The sequence below is a fragment of the Ictalurus punctatus genome, chromosome 26 (assembly GCF_001660625.3).
Source record: "Ictalurus punctatus breed USDA103 chromosome 26, Coco_2.0, whole genome shotgun sequence".
Lineage (NCBI taxonomy): Eukaryota > Metazoa > Chordata > Actinopteri > Siluriformes > Ictaluridae > Ictalurus > Ictalurus punctatus.
Window position 1 is genome coordinate 3,726,139 of NC_030441.2, and position 16,316 is coordinate 3,742,454.

At 43.7% G+C, this 16,316-nt stretch overlaps 1 protein-coding gene across 1 annotated transcript; it reads right to left on the reverse strand.

Moving 5' to 3' along the window:
• Positions 1-4,776: 4,776 nt before the first annotated feature.
• On the reverse strand, positions 4,777-15,787 carry LOC108258553 (tripartite motif-containing protein 16-like). Its single transcript, XM_017457260.3, has 6 exons — positions 15,120-15,787; positions 14,691-14,786; positions 14,337-14,570; positions 9,036-9,207; positions 8,743-8,802; positions 4,777-7,140 (listed from the first exon to the last, which is right to left on the reverse strand). The coding sequence occupies exons 1-6, from the start codon at positions 15,708-15,710 to the stop codon at positions 6,596-6,598; spliced, it is 1,698 nt and encodes a 565-aa protein (XP_017312749.1). The 5' UTR covers positions 15,711-15,787; the 3' UTR covers positions 4,777-6,595.
• Positions 15,788-16,316: the final 529 nt, after the last annotated feature.

Sequence of the window (16,316 nt, forward strand, 5' to 3'; positions counted from 1 at the left end):
ATGCTTTTTGGGGCACAGAATGACAACCACTTATATACAGTGTGCAGGTGTTAGACACACAAAGTTAAAATGCACTTTCTGATGCACTTCAAATCTTATAGGGTGAAGGATGCAAAAATAAAACAAAATTTAACTGCTGGCCCAACTTTAGTCCAACAGAATGGATAACTTTGAGCCAACATTGAACAAATGTTTCTATCTGGACCCTTATTTTAATATTAGCTCAATGTTGGTAAGATGTGTTTTTGCTCTGGTGGCCCAACAGACAAAATTCAACATCAGTTTTGCTACTGCCCCAGAGATGTGAAAGTGACTCCACCAGTAGTGAAATAAGGAGAATCCTCATCTCGACTCAGACGTCTCCACACTCTTAGACAAAAGGTATATTATTGTGTCTGTATCTTAATTGTCAACCTTTTGCCTCACTCATTTGTCTACATCATGTTCAGCAAGGTGCCAAACCAGTTATATTAACATTATCAATATTAACATTGTCAGTATTTAATGGAACCTATTAACCCTCAGTTAGCACAAGAAACTGCTTACAGGTAGATATGTTTATTTTTTTTTTTAAACAATATTAGTATATTTGCTAAACGATTCCTTCATTATTTTACCTATATTTATTCTTAATAGTATCAGTTCTTGTATAGTCAAACTTTGACAAACAGATAAGCAGCACTTCTGATGTTTGTAGTCTACCTTAAAGTGGCAACAGTTGCAATTTTTTACATTTCCAAAATTTACAAATTACCTGCAAAATGTGCACAAAAATTAAAAAATGAATGGCTTCAACGATGGCCTCAGTGTATTATTTGGCTGGAAAAAAAAAAAAAAAAAAAAACTTTTGCAAAACTGCAAATGTACTTCAATCTGTACCATGATTGTTTGGATGAGCCTCATGGCAGTCATTTTTAGACTTGGGTATAACGAGTTACAACGTTACTGTAATCTAATTACTTTTCTGATAACATAGTATTGTAATGCATTACATTTTAAATTTATGTTTTTTGATTAGAGTTACTGATGTCAATAAAATTACGTTACTTGCATTACAGATTTATTGTTAAGAAAACAATATTAAATAAAATGCATTTTTAAAATAAATCACGTTTTGCACAGCTGCCAGAGGCGCAACCTGGCCTGGGCATTGGGGGCTGCAGCCCCGAAGATTTTTTCTTTAGCCCTGAATAATTCTCCACTTGGAGCAGTTTGTCAATACGTAACTGAACGTCAGTAAAAGAAGATGTCGGTGTTGTGATTTTATATCTTCAGTAAATGGAGGCGAGACCAATCAGACAGGGTTTACAGGAAAATACGTGGAAATACTCGTGTCTTATTGGCTGACAGCTTCAATTCTGCCAAATGCTAGCTCATAGACAGTGTGAGGAAAAATGGATATATGCCAATTGTTTAAAACCAGTAAAGGGGTTGAAACTGAAACAGTAACATCCTCTCATGCGGAACAGGAAAACAAGGTGTGTAAATGTCTATGAGTTCCAGTTTACATGAACATGATTTGAGCAGAGCATAAAGAAAGATAATGTACTTGCATGGCACTGTAGCAGCTGAACCCATACAGTAGTTTAGTTGTGCCTTCACTTGGCTAGAGACACCAAACTAGCCTAGTTAGAAAAGTTTAATCAGTCAGTTTAATCATGTCATACATTGATGCACGCTAAAATTACTGAAAGAACTGTGCGTTTCACTTTGTAGTGTATTTTTATGTTTGACAAGTTTTTGAAAGTAACTTGAAAGTAAAGTAATTACTTAATTAATTTAAATTAAATTCATTAATTAAATAATCTGATTACGTTTCATATGCAGTAATCAGTACTGTAATCAGATTGCAATTTTAAAGTAGTAATTAGTAATCTGTAGTGGATTACTTTTTTGAGTAACTTACCAAACACTGGTCATTTTAAAGACACTCCCTAATGCCCTTTCACTGAAAGTGTTATGATTTTTTTCTCAGTGGTTTGATTTAATAACTCAAACGATACTGTTAATCCAATGTAGGGCTAAAGGGACTGTCCACTTTGAAGTCATTTTTATGTCACTGTGAGTTAACACTGATTTGGTTTATAAGAAGCCAACTTCATTGTCTTGTACTTTAGTTAATACAGAAAATATTACAGATCTTGTAATTAATAAATACTGTAAATATTATAAATGCTGCAATCTTATAAATTTCATATGTTTATCGTGAATGTAGATAATTCTGTAAAGCTGCTTGTGACAATGTCCATAGATAAAAGCACTGTACGAATAAAAGTGAATTGAATTTAATTACCAAACATTACATTTCTATCTCCTAAAAAATGCTTGGCATTGAAGCTTATGTACAATGTACACCCCTGGTAAAATTTCAGGCTTTTGTGATATGAATATAAATATAATCTAAATCATGTCAGAACTTTTCCCACCTTTAATGTGAAATTGCAAAATATACAATTAAAGTGAAAAACAATCAGAAACATCTTAAGGGGAAAAAAGTTACAATAACCTGCTTGCATAAATACGCACCCTTTTATAATTGGGGGTGTGGCTGTGTTCAGCATGAACCAATCACATTCAATCTCATCTCATGTTCAAAAGTAATTATCATACAGCTGTCAATAATGAAATTACTCTGATTAACCTCAAGTAAAGACCACCTGTTTCTGTAGGATTTTTTTTCACATCTTCTTGGTTTCATCTGACTGCTGAAGCTATGGTCTTTAGAGAACTTACAAAGCATGCATGGTTGACTCGCCTGTTGAAAGGTATTGATCAGGAGAGGAGTATAAAAACATTTCCAAAACATTAGATGTACTATGGAACACCGAAGGCCATCATCAACAAGTGGAGAAAATGGAGCACCACAGTGACATCACCAAGAACAGGACGTCCCTCCTAAATTTATAAAAGGACAAGACAAAAACTTACCAGGGAGGCTGCTAAGAGACCTACGGCAACATTAAAGGAGCTGCAGGAACATCTGTCAAGTCCTGATTACTCTCTGCATGTGACAACAATCTCTCATATTCTTCACATGTCTGGACTATGGGGTAGGGCGGCTACACCGAAGCCCTTTCTCACAAAAAAACCTCCAGCAAGCACATCACCAAAAGAACACCCTATGCACTGTGCAACATGTTGGTGGTAGCATCATGCTTTAGGGGTGCTTTTCTTTAGCCAGAACTGAGGCTCTTATCAAGTCAGAGGGAATCAGGAATAGCTACAAATACGAATTAATTTTAGATCAAAACCTTCAGGTCTGCTAGTAAGCTGAAGATGAAAAGAAATTTCACATTTCAGCATGACAATGACCCAAAGAATATATACAAATCAACAAAGGAATGGCTGAACCAAAAGAAGATCAATGTTTTTGAATGACGTTACCAGAGTCCAGATCTGAATCTAAAAATCTGTGGGGTGACCTGAAGTGAGCTGTGAACAGGAGATGCCCTTACAATCTGAAGGATCTAGAATGTTTTAGCAAGAAAGAGTGGGAAAATATTGCTAAGTCAAGATGTGCCATGCTGATAGATTACTACATGAAATGCCTGAGTGGTGTAATATAATCAAAATGTGCTTTAACAAAGCAATACCGCAGCGCTAGCTCGAGGCAAAATCGTGACAGAAGACTGGAGAACCAGGAGGAAACCCACACTGACACGTGTCATTTTACCTTTGTGCAATTTTAACATTGTTAACATACTGAAATTAATCTCCTGAAAGGCAGAAGAAAGAAATCTGGTAGTAGTGTTAACACAAGACTTTATCTAATACTAGACAGTGCATGGTTAAAATACCATAGATCAGAAATATCATTAAAATCGAAGGGCGAGGCAGCAACAGACACAGAGACAGAGGCAAGATGATTAACAGGATAACTATCCAGAATAAACATGGCTCAGAACTGAGGAGATTTACTACCAAACTGGAAGGTTCACAATTACTGAATGTTTCAGGTGCATTTCATGAGAACAAACAGGAAATGAGTGGAGTAAGTGAAGAAGTGATTCAGAATGTGTGTAAGGGCACCTTCTGGCAGTCTGGAGGGGAAATGTCCAGGTTAGATGTTACAGTGTTCATGGACACGTTTCTTTCATTTTTATTTGTTAACACACAGGTCTAAAATAATTTCACTTCCATTTACATTTACATTTATTCACTTAGCAGACGCTTTTATCCAAAGTTTCTTACAAATGAGAAAATAGAAGCAAAGCGATATATCAAACAGAGAACAATACAAGTAGTGCTACTGTACAGGATCTGTTAATTGAGTTCCAGAAGAAGCAAAGTGCGCAGAGTAGAGGTGTAAATGCCAGAGTACTTTATTTATTTTTTTAATAGGTTGGTTAGGTGTTCACGGAAAAGGTGGGTTTTTAGCTGTTTTTTTGAAGATGGTGAGAGATTCTGCGTCCGGATTGAGTTTGGAAGTTCATTCCACCACTGAGGAACAGTTAGTTTGAATGTTCTTGAAAGGGACCTTGAGCCACGCTGTGTAGGCACTACTAAGCGTCGGTCGTTGATTGATCGCAGATTGTGTGAGGGAACGTAAGCCTGTTAGACCCTAAGCCAGAGGAGAAGCAATGGCTCCGATTCATGTGGTCCCGGTTCTTTGGACCGGCCCATCAGTGGGTGCAGCTCCTACTGGATAAGCACTGTAGGAACACGAGTTCATGAGTTCATGGTTTGGGAGTCTGGAGGCGAGGGTCGTGCTAGAACAACTTTGTGTGTGTGTGTGTGTGTGTGTGGGGGGGGGGGGGGGGGGGGGGGTAGTAAGTCTGGCAGGCAAACCTGCCCTGCCGTTTACCCACTACTACAGGCAAACTCATGCAGAGCTCCAGCCTGAGGTTAACCTGGCGACCTCAGAGCTCCAGCCGGCGGTAAACCTGGTGACCTCAGAGCTCGAACCTGAGACCCACGAGGTGGGCTCACCTGCCGAGCTCCAGCTAGAGGTCAACAGGGAGGCCCTAGCACCAGAGATCCAGCCTGAGGTTCAGGAGGGGGTCTCAGCGCCACACCTCCACACCACCTGCTTGTCCGTTGTTGACAATTTCGACACCTGCATTTGTTATGTTTCTGTTATGTCTCCTCCCTGTTCTGTCATTGGCTATTGTTTCATGTGGGTTTGAATTACCCTCAGCTGTCAGCTATTAGGATGCTGATTATGTTTGTATATATACCAGGCGCCTCCCAGCACATGGCGCAGAATATTAGATACGATATATTAGAGTAGTAATGGATTTGTGTTATTATTTTATTGAAAATGAACAATCATGTTCAGAATCCAAATCAGGAGTCAGACCACAGACAGACACAGTTAACAGAGACGTATTTATCATCATTATCCACACAGACAATATATATTAGAACATTAAAATATATGTAACAAACACCACATTTAAGACTCTGTAGTTATTTCTCATATATTAATTATCTAAAAATCTACATAAGAAGTGATTTGGCTTGGAAAAAAAAAACTTTTGATTTTTGAGCTTTGATTGTAATATTATACAAATTTAAACTGTTGGAAACTCTCTATTTTCTACTCCCTCAGATATGTATAAGTATGGTTAGGTTATAGTTTAATTTCTGTCTCATGAGCTTTACAGAACCTGTCTGATGTGTACGTGCCAGTTTAACATGTCACCACTGGAACTTCCTCTTTGCTGTGTTAAGCGAACCACACCATATATGTTCAACAACTGCTGTACATTCTTGTATTGCCTAAGATGTTTTTCAAGTATGTGGCCAGACAGTTCAAATGCCATATTATTTCCACACAGCAGTATGCCTATGCGTGGCTATTTGTACCTATAAAAGCCTCTGTTATTCTGTGAATAAATCGGACGTCTCTTTGAACTGCTCAGGTTGCCAGTGTGTTCATTTAGACTCCCCGGCACCGTATACGCTCCATGATAACCCACATGCGCTAGTTTTTCTTTTGAGTAAATGAAGCAAAAGCTGAAAAGGCTGACAGAGGGAAGAGGGATTGAATTTGCTAAATCCCTACACAAACCCACAGATAAACTTCCATTTATAAGGTTCTGTCTGCCGGCCAATCATCATTCAGGCTGCATATGGGATGAACACAACATAGGCAGCCTTAACCAATCATGTACTGTATGTTCTAATGGATTTTAAATAGTGTTAAATGATTTACATTAAAATTTCAGGGTTATAGAAACAACTTCAGATTTTACAGAGTGAATGTGTATTTTACATCTTAGAATACAACCAGAAAAATAAAATTCCTTCAACAGTTTATATTTTATCTTTATATAGTGTGATCTTAACAGGTTTAAAAGGTTGTTCAGTACTGGCTTTATTACTGTTTATTAGTTATTTATTGAGAGGTTGCTTAATATGAATCAAACAGAACTTTATAATGATATCATTTGATCATTTTCTTTTTCAATTTTACTAGTTTCTTGTCTGACAGTTAATTTTTAACATTACCTTTTTAATTATTTTGAAAAATCTGTTTTAATTAATACATTAAAATGATTGTTTTTGTGCAGCTGGATTGTGTGCTAGTAAGACAGATGACTGAGCAACAATATGGCAATGTGCAGGAATTTTACATAAAACACTACACACTTTATTTTGGATCACACAATCTCACAGATGTAGAACCAAAACACCAGTAGGGCCTAAACCCAGCATATAGAGGCTGATTGAATGTGGTGTGGACTCTGTGTAGGAGCGTCATCGTGTAAGAGATGCTGTAGAAAGACAGGCTTCCTGCACTGTGATCCACATACACTCCTATTCTGGAGGATGATGGATCTCTGAGCTTAGTCTCAATGTCGTTGTGATAGAAAGAGAGAGAAGAAGAAGAAGAAGAAGAACACCACAGACTCCAGGACTGACTGTTGCATCCAAACCCACATTCACTACCCTCTCCTTTCCTCCTGATGTCTTTATATGAGACTGAGATGTACACACCAGCACCGATCCACTCCACCTCCCAGTAACAGCGTCCACACACACTCTCCTTACACAACACCTGCCACCAGGTGTCAAATTTCTCTGGATGATCAGAGTACAGCTGTTCTCTCTCACTGGCTGTCACCGCTCTGTTCTTCTCAGACAGAATGAGGTTACGATGTGCCGTGTTGGGATCCAGAGTCAGATAACAGAAATCTAAAAGAAACGAGAAAAACAAACCGAACAATGTGAACATGTTGGATTTCATTCTCAGAATATATTTATGTGAAGAGTGAAACAGCTGTGTGTGTTTGTGGTGTGTGTGTGTGTATGTGGTCTGTGTGTGTGTGTATGTGTGTGGGTGTGTGATTATATGTGCTGTGTATGGGGTCTTGGTTTAATGTGTGTATGTGTATGTGGTGTGTATTTGCTGTGTGTGTGGATTTATGTGGTGTGTACATGTGGTGTGTGTGTGTGAATGTGTATGTGGTGTGTGTGTGTACATGTGGTATGTGTGTGTACATATGGTGTGTGTGTCTTGGCGGTGTGTGTGCTGTGTTTGTATGTGTATGTGGTGTGTGTGTGTGTATGTGATATGTGTGTGATGTGTATTTGGTGTTTGTCTGTGGTGTGTGTGTATATGTGGGGTGTGTGTATATGTTGTGTGTGTGATTGTGTGTATGTACATGCGTGGTGTGTATATGTAGTGTGTGTGTGTGTGTGTATTTGGTGTGTGTATGCATGTGTATGTGTTGTCTGCGTGTATTTGGTGTGTGTATGAATGTGGTGTGTGTGTTTGTGGTGTGTGTGCTGTGTTTGTATGTGTATGTGGTGTGTTTGTGTGTATCTAGTGTTTGTGTGTGTGTGTGTGTGTGTGTATGTAATGTGTGTCTGTGTGTATGTGGTCTGTGTTTGTGTGTATGTGGTGTGTGTGTGTGTGTATATATGAGTGTATGTGGTGTGTGTGTGTGTGTGTATGTGGTGTGCGTGTATGTTTGTGTGTTTGGGTGTATTTGGTGTGTGTGGTGTATGTGTATGTATGTGGTGTCTGTGATGTGTGTGTGTGTGTGTATTTGGTGTGTGTGTGTGTGTGTAGTGTGTGTGTATGTGTATGTGGTGTGTGTGTGTGTGTATGTGGTGTTTACGTGTGTGTATATGTGGTGTGTTTTTGTGTGTGTGTGGTGTGCGTGTATGTGTATTTGGTGTGCATAGGTGTGGATGTGGTGTGTGTGTGTCTATGTTGTGTGTGTGTGTGTGTGTGTGTGTATGTGGTGTGTGTGTGTGTATGTGGTGTTTACGTGTGTGTATATGTGGTGTGTGTACATGTGGTGTGTGTTTTTGTGTGTGTGTGGTGTGCGTGTATGTGTATGTGGTGTGCATAGGTGTGGATGTGGTGTGTGTGTGTCTATGTCGTGTGTGTGTGTGTATGTGTATGTATGTTGTGTGTGTGTGTATGTGATGTGTGTGTGTTGGTGTGTGTTGGTGTGTGTATGTGGTGTGTGCATGAGGTGGGCGTGTGTGAGCATGTGTTCGTGTGTATGTAGTGTGTGTGTATGTACATGCGGTGTGTGTACATTTGGTGTGTATATGTGGTGTGTGTATGTGTATGTGATGTGTGTGTATGTATGTGATGTGTGTGTGTGTTCGTGTGTGTGTTGGTGTGCGTATGAGGTGTGTGTGTGTGTATTTGGTGTGTGTGAGCATGTGTTCGTGTTTGTACATGTGGTGTGCGAGGTGTATGTGTATGTGGTGTGTGTGTGTGTGTGTGTGTGTGTGTGTGTGTGTGTGTGTGTGTGTGTGTGTGTGTGTTAGACGTACATTTCAGAAAATCTTCTCTGCTCTGTGGCTCTGATGGTGAAATGATCTGAACTGCTGCAGCTGTGGAGAGAAAAATGGAAATGAAGACAAAAAGCATCATCAGCTTGTAAAAGATGGAAACAGTTGAAAGTGATAGTTAGTTTATTCATTTTAAATCAGTATTTTAGTTAAACATGTCAGGTGAGTAAACTGTCTGCAGAAAAGAGAGAGGAGCAGTGCTAAGAAATAACACTTCACAGAGCGAGTAAAGACGTCTATCATGGTGTTTCTCCAGCAGGAACAGCTCCTCTTACCATGTGGAGGGATGTTGTTGAATTCCTCCTCACAGAATTCCTCGAGTCTCTTCTTCAGATCTGAGAGAGAATTCCTCACTCCATCAAATGAGAGATGTTGATGGACAGTGATGCTGGATGTGTGAAACTCTGGTCTGTCTAATGGAGGAGACTGACATCCAGAAGCTAAAACCTACAGAAAGCAAATGAAACTTCAAGCAAAGATAAACAGCATGCACAGAACGTCGGGGCTTTTCCCTTCTCAGGGAACAGGGTTACATGTGTAACCCCGACGTTCCCTTTCAAAGGGAACTTCGACGTTGCATTTAGCATAACAGTATGGGAACAGGAATACCCACTCTGTCATACTAAGGGTACGGCCTGTTCAAAAATACCCAAGCCCGAGGGTCACTGCAAGACACTCGAGCCCGGGGTGGAATGAATATCCAGGCTGTAATAACGAATGAATGTGTGTGGCGTAGACCACCCTGCAGCCGCACACACATCCTGCAAGGATACCCTGTTGGACAAAGCCTTCGAGGAGGCGACCACCCTAGTGGAATGAGCTCTTATGCCCAGAGGTGTGGCGAGACTGCGCGCCTCGTAAGCCATAGAGATTGCTTCCCCTATCCAGTTAGAGATGCGCTGCTTTGACACAGTATCACCTTTACCTTTGCCACCAAAGCAGACCAGCAGCTGCTCCGACTTACGCCACTGGCCGGAGCGGTGGTGGACGTAAGTACAGAGAGCCCTTACTGGACACAGCAGGTGCATCCTCTCTTGTTCCGGTGTGAGGAATGGAGGAGGGCAGAAGGCCTGCAACACTACAGGGTGGGCAGCTGATGTAGGCACTTTAGGAATATAATCCGGCCTAGGATACAGGAAGGCCTTGGCTAGTCCAGGGGCAAAGTCAAGGCAAGAGGGGGCAACCAAGAGAGCTTGTAGATCTTCCACTCGCTTGAGAGATGTCAGGGCCAGTAGAAGAGCTACCTTTAGAGTCAGAAGCTTCTCAGAGGCTGACTCTAAGGGCTCAAATGGGGCCCCTGACAGACCTTCCAAGACCACAGAAAGGTCCCAGGAAGGTATTCGCGGCCTGCAGATGGGTCTTAGCCGTCTGACACCACGCATGAACCTCGAAGTTAGAGGATGTTGCCCCACAAAGGCTCCTTCAACAGGGGTGTGGCTGGCCGAAATGGCGGCCACGTAAACCCTGTAGAAGGAGCCAACCCTGCTGAGAAACATTCTTGTAGGAACTCCAGGACTGTAGCTATTGCGCAGTTCACTGGGTCTAGCTGACGTTCCTCACACCACAAGATGAACAGCTGCCACTTGAATGCATACAATTTCCTTGTGGATGGTGCTCTAGCGTTTAACATGAATCAGAATCTATGAGCTGGTGCCCCTCAGGGGCCAGACCCACAGTTTCCATAGTTCTGGCCGAGGGTGATAAATCATCCCTCCGGCTTGAGACAGTGGGTCCCTGCGGATGGGAATCTCCCAAGGAGTGCCATCGAGCAGGGACATTATCTCCGTGAACCATATTCGAGCTGGCCAATAAGGTGCTACTATCAGCAGACGTAGACGGTCTTGGCAAACTCTCACTAGAACTTGTGGGAGCAGAGCGATTGGGGGGAAAGCATGTAGACGTGACCTCGGCCACGTGTGCACCATGGCGTCCAGCCCCATGTCTCCTCAGAGGCGAACACATCCACTTCCGCTTGTCCGAACCTCTGCCATATGGACTCCACCACTTGTGGATGGAGCCTCCACCCCCCGGGCCTCAGCCCCTGCCTCGACAGGATGTCTGCCCCTACATACCGGCTGCCTGGAATGTATATTGCACTCACTAACAAGAACTTTCCCTCTACCCAGAGAAGGATTAGTTGTGCCTGCCTGAACAGGGGGCGTGAACGTAACCCTCCCTGGTGGTTGATATAAGAGACCACAGTTGTGTTGTCTGACAACTAGCACATTGTGACCTCTCAACTGAGGAAGATAGAACTTCAGTGCTAGGAATATAGCCCGCATCTCTAGGTGATTTATATGCCACTCCAGATGAGGGCCGCTCCAAAGACCGCGAGCTGGATGGCCATTTAAGACTGCACCCCAGCCCGTGAGGGACGCGTCTGTCATTACCGTCTTGCGGTAAGGGGACACCCCTAGAGTGTGACCTGAGGCTAGGAACTGCGGGCACCTCCAAATAGTCAGAGCACGTAGGCATCGCCGCGTGACACTGATTACTCTCAGAGGTTTCATCCTCGGATGAAACCCCCAACTTTTTAGCTACCACTGAAACGGTCTCATGTGCAATAGGCCCAACGGTATGACTTTGGCTGCTGCTGCCATAAGGCCCAACAGCCTCTCGTAAAGGCTGGAGGGGATGCCCAGACCTAGCTTTATCTTGTTCAAAGTTGATAGGATCGATTGTACGTGTGTTGGGGAGAGAAACACCCTCATCGTAGTAGAATCCCATATAACCTCTAGAGAAGTTGCCCTCTGCACTGGAGAAAGCATACTTTTCTTGAGGTTCAACCTGAGCCCCAAGCTCCTCATGTGGGTGAAAACAACATCACGATGTTGAACCGCCCATTCCCTGGATCGTGCTAGAATAGTTTAGTACACGGATGTCCCGGAGTCGCAAGGGAACCTGATCAGCATCCATGTACTTTGTGAAGGTGCGAGGGGATAACACTAGCCCAAAGGGAAGAACCCAAAATTGTATGTATTTTCTCCAAACGCAAGCCTCAGGAACTTCCTGTGACTGGGCGATATTCCTATGTGGAAATATGCATCTTTCAGATCTATTGTCACAAACCAGTCCTTAGACTGAATCTGTGGCACCATAAGTTTGAGCGTCAGCATCTTGAACCTGTATGTCCGAAGAGTACGGTTCTAAAATTGGCTGCATACTTCCATCTTTTTTGCGGATCAGGAAATAACGGCTGTAAAAACCTCCCTTAGGGAAAGGGGTACATGTTCTATGGCCCCTTTGTCCAAAAGGGAACTTATTTCCTGTGCTATCATTGGGCTCTGCTCTGTGCTGACAACTGTGGTGAGCACACCTCTGAACCGGGGGGGTCAAACACTGAACTGGACCTGGTAACCCTTTTCTATGGTAGACAGAACCCATGGGGACACATTTGGCAGTAGTTTCCACGCTGCTAAAAGGTGTTTCAGTGATGTTAGCTTTTCCACATTTCGTTGGAGGGAAAGCATCAGATTTCCGTCGCCCTGTGACAACTCGCTGACCAGAGAAGACTGAAAACATGGGATGGCCTTGGCCAGGGCAGGCCCTACAGTAGCACTGGGGGCTAGTTGCCCTAGCAGCCTCGTGTCCCCTGATACGTCCCTCCGTGGCCCATCAGGACTGTTTCTTCCTTGCCTGCTTTGCTTTTATGATCATTCATAGATCAGGCCTCTTAGCAGGCTGTGGCTGTGGCTGCCCGCTCCCCCTGGCTTTCTGCGGGGGGAGGCAGGCCGGCACATTTGTCTTCTGCATCTCCCTCGCACCAGCGCTGGCCCGGGCTCCACTCATGGAGGCCCGTGCGAACTCGACACGACGGGGAAGGAACTGGCTGAACGCCGCCGTTTGCTGTTTTGCCTCGCAAAACCTGTCGGCGATGGCATTGACTGCACCGCCAAACAGGCCGGAAGGTTTAACAGGGGCGTTCAGCAAGGAGACCTTATCTTTGTCCCCCATCCCTGAGAGGTTGAGCCATAGGTGCCTCTCTGCCACAACCAGGCTACCCGTTGAACGGCCGATATGGCGGGCTGTTTGTCTGGTCACTCGGAGAGATAAATCTGTGGCGCGGCACAGCTCTGCCACTGCCTCGGGCCCAATTCCCTCACCAGTATCTAGCTCACTCAGCAGGTCTGCTGGGTAGGCCTGCAACACTGCCATTGTATGCAGGGACCCACAAGCAAGACCTGCTGCCGCATAGGCTTTGCCTACCAATGCCGAAGTGGCTTTACATGGGTTCAAAGGTAAAGTTGGCCTCCCTAAATTACCTGCCGTTGATGGAGAGAGGTGGCTCGCAAGCGCCTCCTCCACCTTTGGCATCACTACATAGCCATGCTGCTCACTCCCCATGATGGCTGAGTAATCAGATGTTGTGGCGTTATAAACACGGCTAGTGTATGGTTTTCTCCAGAAGCGTGATATCTCTTCATGCACTTCTGGAAAAAAGGGGAGTTTTCTGCGGTGTGAGGGAGCTTTATATTTATTTTCACTGGAGAGGAAGAGCTCATCCAGCCTGCTATGAGCCACTTTCTCTTCCCCGGGCTAGTCTATATTCAACTTTTGAACTGCCCTAGTGATCACCTCAAGCAGCCCTTTATATGCTTGAGAGCTGCTGTCGGTTTTTGGTGCAATGGCACCCTCTACCAACTCCTCGGAGTCAGCGAGGGTGTTTTGGCTTTCCATAGGAGAAGGAGGAGTCGCGAGCTCTAAAGTCAGTCGGAGAGCCAGACCCGGAAGACAGAGCAAGAGATAGAGCCGTGCTCGTCTCTGGCTCCTCTTCCAAATCCATACAAGAACCCCAGGACCCCAGATCCGCGAGGCTCTGAAACCCAACTCCCTTCGGACGAGAAGAGAGCGAGCCGAGAGCGTAGTTGCCTAATCATGAAACGTGCACAACGCTGACAGTCAGACCCCTCAAGGGCTGCTGTAGCATGCTCTACGCCCAAACACTTCACGCAGAATGCGTGTCCATCTCCTCCCGTGATGAAACGGGAGCAAGGCATAAGGCACTTCCTGAAATCCCTCTCGCTCATTCTTTCACTCTCTTTTCTTTTCTTTTTTCTAAAAAAGGGGTAGAAATGTTGAGAGATATTGAGGAATATAGAGTAGAAATGAAGCGTTTCTTTTTCTTTTGTCACACAAACAACAGACATGCAGTCTCGCTGAAGATAATAAGGCTGGCGGGGTGGTTCACAGGTGCCAGGTATATATCATGCGATGTGCTTAATTGCCACATCACCTGATCATGGCAGGCCTATAAGTAGAGGCATAATTTTACAAGGCATGATTTTGCATGAGCTTCAGGTACCGGTCACGCGCGCAAGGCGCTCCCATACTCTTATGCTAAATGCAATGTCGAAGTTCCCTTTGAAAGGGAACGCACGTTTGCATCTCTCAGTCTGTCTTTTAGCAGAATTCATGATTTTTTAACGTGGTCATATTTACATCCATCAGTGTTCTGTCACTACATTACCCAGCATGCATTACAGAAATACACCATATATTTTATTGTTGCTTTAATGAGAGGTGTTTTAGAGAGTTTGTGAGGAACAGCTGGCTCTAGATCAGACAGTGAGTATTACCTGGAGGAAGTGGATGTGATCGTGTGTGTGTGAAAGCTGCTCCAGCTCAGTGACTCTCCTCTGAAGATCAGTGATCTCCTGCTCCAGTTGCTCCAGGAGTCGATCAGCTCGACTCAGTTCAGCCTTCTCCTGAGCTCTGATCAGCTTCGTCATCTCCGAGCGCTTTTTCTCCATGGAGCTGATCATCTCAGTAAAGATAATCTCACTGTCCTCCACTGCTGTCTGAGCACGGAACTGTTAGGATGCATGCACACACACACACACACACTTCCCTCTGTTACTGGGACTCTGGATGACTGCTTGTTCATGTTCTGTGTGTTTCTAGGAGCAGCTCTGTCTCTGCTCACTGCTCACCATAATCGTGTTCACAGTTTGTTTCAGCTCCTGCACCTTCTTCTGCTTCTCCTGGATTCTCTGCAGGGATTTCATCAGCTCCTCCTTTAACTTGCTCTGAGCACAAATCACTTATATTCAGCTGGTTATAAATGATGTGTGGGTGAATATTAACGGCAGCTACATGGTTAAAGTTCACAGTCTTGTGTGGAATTGTTTAAGTTGTAAAACTGGTGTTCAGCTGCTCCAAAGTTCACTGACTGCTCTGACGTGATTATGACTAACGGTGGGTGAGGAGGACAAATTCATTTAACACTTGTGTAAACACAACACACTGGAATGTAATACACCATTTTAAAATCATTCTGATGAACTGAACCATTACAATCACAATTTAAATAACTGCCTAAAGCAGCTGATTTTGGATAATTAAAGATTTCTAGTTCTCACCTGTTTCTCAGTTCTCGCTGCTGAAACTGATACAGCGTCGTGTCCTTTGTGATTATCCAACATGCACAAAGAACAAATACACCTTTGGTCAGTACGACAGTAGATCCTGAGCACTTCATCATGTTGAGAGCAGATCTTCTCTTGGAGTTTTGAGGAGGCTTCAATTAATGTGTGCTTTTTCAAAGCAGGGAGTTCAAGATGAGGTTTCAGATGAGTTTCACAAAAAGAGGTCAGACACATCACACAGGACTTGATGGCTTTACGTTTCCTTCCGGTGCAGAAATCACACTCCACATCTCCAGGTACAGCATAACAGTGAGCAGGAGAAGCAGCTTGGACTTCAGTCTTCTTCAGTTTCTCCACCACTTCAGCCAGCATGTTGTTTCTGTGTAGAACAGGCCTTGGAGTGAAAGTGTCTCTGCACTGAGGACAGCTGTAGATGCCTTTCTGATCCTCCTGATCCCAGCAGCCATTAATACACACCTTACAGTAACTGTGACCACAGGGGATAGCCACCGGATCCTTCAGGAGATCCAGACACACTGGACAAATGAACTGGTACTGATCTAATGGTATAAAAGCTTCGGCCATTTTCCTGAACTCACACACACACAGAGAAAGAGAGAGAAAGAGAGAGAGAGAGAGACTCAGAGATCTGTTTCGTTTTCTTTGGACTCAGGAGGTGTGGCTCCCTGCTTCTGTGTTTTTGCTAGACTTTAGGTGTGGAGGAAGAGACAGACAGAGAGAGAGAGAGAGAGAGAGAGAGAGAGAGACTCAGAGATCTGTTTCGTTTTCTCTGGAATCAGGAGTTGTGGCTTCCTGCTTCTCTGTCTTTCCTAGACTTTAGGTGTGGAGGAAGAGAGGGAGAGAATAAGAGAGAGAGAGAGAGACTCAGAGATCTGTTTCGTTTTCTCTGGAATCAGGAGTTGTGGCTCCCTGCTTCTCTGTCTTTCCTAAGAGAAAGAGAGAGAGAGAGAGAGAGAGAGAGAGAGAGAGAGAGAGAGAGAGAGAGAGAGATCTGTTTCGTTTTCTCTGCAATCAGGAGGTGTGGCTCCCTGCTTCTCTGTCTTTCCTAGACTTTAGGTGTGGAGGAAGAGAGAGAGACAGAGAGAGACTTTTAGAGAGAGAGAGAGAGAGAGAGAGAGAGAGAGAGGAACAGGAAGCCTCCTCTAATTCTGATCATAATTTTTATAATGC